At 40.7% G+C, this 4,839-nt stretch overlaps 1 protein-coding gene and 1 pseudogene across 1 annotated transcript; both read right to left on the bottom strand.

Annotated features, from left to right (window-relative positions):
* Window positions 1–1,031: 1,031 nt before the first annotated feature.
* On the bottom strand, window positions 1,032–1,883 carry LOC129044442 (putative protein FAM220BP). The gene is given in 2 exon segments (XM_054502357.2): window positions 1,032–1,680; window positions 1,682–1,883. Coding segments are annotated over 2 exon segments (819 nt in total). The 5' UTR covers window positions 1,852–1,883.
* A 28-nt stretch (window positions 1,884–1,911) lies between these two features.
* LOC129043574 (small integral membrane protein 10-like protein 2A) lies at window positions 1,912–2,117 on the bottom strand (annotated as a pseudogene).
* Window positions 2,118–4,839: the final 2,722 nt, after the last annotated feature.

Below are 4,839 nucleotides of genomic sequence, written 5' to 3' on the forward strand. Positions count from 1 at the left end.
TTGATAATTTTCTTATCATCTAATTTATGCATTTAGTTCTATGAATTTCTCTCTCAGCCCTGCTTTATACATGCCCACAAATGTTGATGTGTTGCATTTTCATTGTCATTCAGTTCATTGTATTTTTTAATAAGACATATTTATTAAGCTAAAGAACAAATTTTATTTTTCATTTTCCCCAAACACTAAAATAGCACATGGCATAGTAATTCAGCACACAGCATAAACTGATATATGCAATCACTAATCCCAAAAATGGTTAAGTCTCACTTTGGGAGTCTTTAAAATCTTATGCTCTTAAATGACCTTTATCAAAGTTATCAACAGACAACAAAAGGAGTCATCTGGAAAAATTTTAGGGTACAAGATACTGCAATTCCTAGAATGTGGGAAAATTTTTATGTGGGAAATAACTTGATTTGCTTCTCTGTAACTGAGCTACTTTTTTCTCTAGCTCATTTTTAAGGTAACACTGCTAGGGTTCCGAGTTTGAGAAGGGATCTTCTAAAGGTAAGCTTAATATTGCAACTTTCACCACAAGGCCTCTGTCCAAATTGTATTTCAAGTGGAAGGAAAGGGGTGTGAGAAGTGAAATAGAATTTTGCTGCAGACCAAAATCATTCTACAAAATGTAGAAATGATAATAGCTTACCATGAATTCAGCAAGATTTAACGCCAAGTACAGCGGTGTAGACCTCACAAGTATCCACTTCCACTGGGTGATCAGAAAAGCCGAAGGGACACACAGGATTTGGGACAGTGGCTTTTTAGACAGTGTTGGGTGTTGAAGACAGAACTTCATGGTAAATCCGTATGTTCTAATCTGATATTTATACAGGCTATGATGGTCTCCTGAAACGTTTCCCAATTCTTTATATGTCTTTTAAAGCACAATTTAACACATGCTAAAAAATTTCCTTCGGCATCAACCAGCTTTGAATTTAAAACTCAACTAAGTCTGCCAGGTCGTACAAACCACACCAGGAACCTAAGGGCTGGATAGTTTGCATCCAGACTTAATGCGAAAGAAATCATTTTAAGACAACTCTTAAAATTAATCTACTTGCATTGTTCTGCTTGTACTTTAAACTATGGCATAATGAATTTGCTAATTCAAAATGTTGCAGCGCCAGTAACCCCAGTGTTATCTGCAGACCACGTGAGGTGCTTTTAAACATTTTCTTGAATTCTATTGTTTGCTTTGAAAACATGGGGTTTAAACGGTCAAGGAAAATGCGTTTCGTCTCATCATTCAGGAGCACTTCAGGACACGCGTGCAGTGTTGCAGACAGGATGGAATGCGGGCAAGAGGGTTCCAACTCAGAGCCCAGACCACTGGGAAAAGCACTTGTTGGGTCATCCTGAAAACTTCCCATTTCCGGCAGTTTTTGATGGCATGGCAGTCGTGACACCCGAGGCTCTCCTTTGTGGCCGTGGGTGGCCCTGGGCCCTCCTCCCAGCCAGTCCCCCCCCAGAGCTTCAACACCACTGCAGGACACCCGAGCAAAATACTCTGTTGGAGCAGGGAACAAACCCACGGCTGCGCTCAGAGTGGCTGCTGAGGCTGGATTTCTTCTTACTGATTCTTTCACATATGGAAGAACTGGGCCGCCACCGGGAAGCAAGAGGCCAGCCCCACTCGGATCCTTTCTCATTTCCAGTGATAATGCCTCACTCTGAATTTCCATCATCAACCGCAGGCTTATTCATCCAGGAGGGTGCATCTGCAGGCCAAGGGCCCTCCGTCCGCATTCTTTTCTTAAGGCTGTATGATAGTTTGTCCGAGTCACCTCCTCCGGCCCGCTGCACTTGTGCCAGGCAGGTGCCGTGGGGCCCTCTCCTGTCCCTCATGCTTCGTGTCCTTGGATGCGGTGGGCCTGAGGTCACGCCTTCGTCAGTCCGGGAGGGCCTTCAATGGATCTCAGTATGAACCTGTAGGCGGACGTTGAGCATCATGGAAGCCGCGATGTAGAGGTAGGGGAAGTTGATGCGCAGCCGCCAGGCCAGATGGAAGAAGACAGCAGCTTGCGAGTCAGCCCCTTGCAGAAGACCCCACAGGGGCGGGCGGCGGCCGAGCCCTACAGCCGGACAGCCAGGCCCGACAGATCCGCCGCCATACAGAGGCCCGCGCTCCCACCGCCCGCCCGCCCTCTCCGCGCCGCGTCGCTGCGGCCTCTGGCCTTCGCTCGGCGGGCTCAGGGAGCGAGGGAGGCGCCTGCTGGACCGGCGGGCGGGCGGGCTGCGGGAGCGGAGTCCAGGCGTCATGCTCAGAGAAGCGCCTCCGCGAGCCGCCGCCTGGTTCATACCCTCTTATTTTTAATGCATTTCTGGTTTTTGAAAAATTTTATACAAAAAACATTCAACAAACAACAGTCAAAATGATTGTGATTGTGTCCAGCCTCCATCATTTTACATTCTATGTGATTTTAAGGAATAGTCTTAAGCACCCTGAGTTTCATTTCCTTCATCCTTAAAGGGGATTATATCTACTGCATTGGGTGTATGAGAATTGATATCCTATTATGTATAAAATGCTGAAAACAATTCCCAGCACTGAACAAAATTTGCAAGCTAATATATCATCGTCATCATCAACAATAACAAAAAATAATAGCAACATAATATACTATTATAGCTCATTACACCATGTCCCCATTTTGTGTGTTGCCTATTAATTTTCATCAAAATAGAATTATCAAGTTATTTTAGGTCATTATTTGTGCTTCTGATTATTTCTTGGAATATTAAAAAACAATTTGGGGGATTGTCTTAGTCCATTTCTGCTGCCAAAACGAAATACCACAGACCGGGCAATTTATAAACAATAGAAATTGATTTCTCATGGTTCTAAAGGCTGGGACGTCCAAGATCAAGGTATCAACAGGATTGATGTCTGGTGAGGGCTGTTCTCTGTTTCCAAGATGATGCCTTGTTGCTCCATCCTCCAGAGGAGCATAACACTGTGTCCTCACATGGTGGAAAGGATGGAACGGGACAAACTCACCCTTTCAAGTCTTTTTATAAAGGCCCAAAACCCATCCATGAGGGCTCCACCCTCATGACTTAATCACTCCCTGAAGGCCCAACTTCTCAATTCTATCACATTGGCAATTACATTTTAGTACTTGAATTTGGGGGATCAGCGGGTATAAAACACTTTAAGAATATTGAAGCCGGTAGCCAAGTTGCACTCCACAACAAGTGAATCACCAATAGTAAAAGAAAAAAGGATAATTTTATTGCTATATTTTTACAACAGCAGATTTGTAAATTAAAATGTTACCTCGCCAATTTGATAGGCATAAAGTGTTACAAAATGTTCTCATTTCAACATGAAGTTGCAAGTAATTTCATATATTCCTCATTTTTTATTTCTGTGCATTCTGTCTTTAGCCATTGATTTATAAATGGTCCATGTAATAATTTAACCTTGTATTTCTCATGTATTTTTCAATATTTTTCTAGTTTGTCTATTTTTTAATTATGCTGTGCTATGCATGAAGAGTTTCTAATTATTTTAATTTAATCCATTTAATTTTTCTTTTTTTTTTTTTTAATTTGAGAGAGTCTTACTCTGTTTCCCAGGCCTGAGTGCAGTGGCACGATCTCAGCTCACTGCAACCTCTGCCTCCCAGGTTCAAGCAATTCTCCTGCCTCAGCCTCAAGAGTAGCTGGGATTACAGATGTGCACCACCATGCCTGGTTAATTTTTGTATTTTTAGTGGAGACCAGGTTTCACCATGTTGATCAGGCTGGTCTCGAACTCCTGGCCTCAAGTGATCTGCCTGACTCAGCCTCCCAAAGTGCTGGGATTATAGGCATGAGCCACCATGCCCGGCCTCTTTCTTTTCTTTTTTGATTTGCTTAAGAAATCCTAAGACCTCTCAAAAAACATGAAATTTCTATTATAATGTAATTAATTGTCCAGCTGTTTAGAACTTATTTTGTTTGTGTGTAAAAGTTGTCAAACAACTTTATAGCCTCCAAATAATTACCTAGTTTCCACAACACCGTTCAGTAAATTATTCTAAATTTTCCACCAAATTTATAGCATCAAATTATCAGGTACTTTATTTTTCTTTATAATATAATGATTTTCTTTTCTCTGTGTTCTATTTCTTTTATTTATCAGGTTATTTCTATGCTCGTAACTTAATTATTTATCTTTCTTATTACTACATGAAATGCATTGCATATACAAAAGTTCATGAATGAACTTTTCATCTTTTCATGATGAACTTTTCCAACATCACTTATTGATGATACTTTCCTATTTATTACTCTAAATGAATTTCAGAATATCTTTTTTATAGCATATTTGTTCCTTGATTACAATTCTATCAATAAATTGAATTTGTAACATATAGCAGCTTTTGAATACTTAATCTTTTTTCATCACTCTCATATTTTTTCTAGGATTTTAAAGTTTTCTTTATGTCATTTCCTAAGTTCATGGGTTCTTTTATCTGGTTTATATATATTTCTCTCTGTTTCTAAAACATCATAGTTAAATTGCTATTTGGGTAGAATCCTTCCTCTGAATATTCCCTAATCATTAGCATGAACACTTCTTCCCTACTTCTTTGTTCCTCAGTGATGGGAGTGCCTGTTGTGCTTTGATCTTTGAAGGAGCATTTTATTTATTTTTATGTTATTTTTTATTGTTTTTTATTTTTTTGAGACAGAGTCTTGCTCTATTGCCCAGGCTGGAGTTCAGTGGCTCAATCTTGGCTCACTGTAGCCTCTGCCTTCCGGGTTCAAGCAATTCTCCTGCCTTAGCCTCCTGAGTAGCTGGGATTACAGGTGTGCGCCACCACGCTTGGCTGATTTTTGTATTTT

The sequence above is a fragment of the Pongo pygmaeus genome, chromosome 13 (assembly GCF_028885625.2).
Source record: "Pongo pygmaeus isolate AG05252 chromosome 13, NHGRI_mPonPyg2-v2.0_pri, whole genome shotgun sequence".
NCBI classification, from domain to species: Eukaryota; Metazoa; Chordata; class Mammalia; order Primates; family Hominidae; genus Pongo; species Pongo pygmaeus.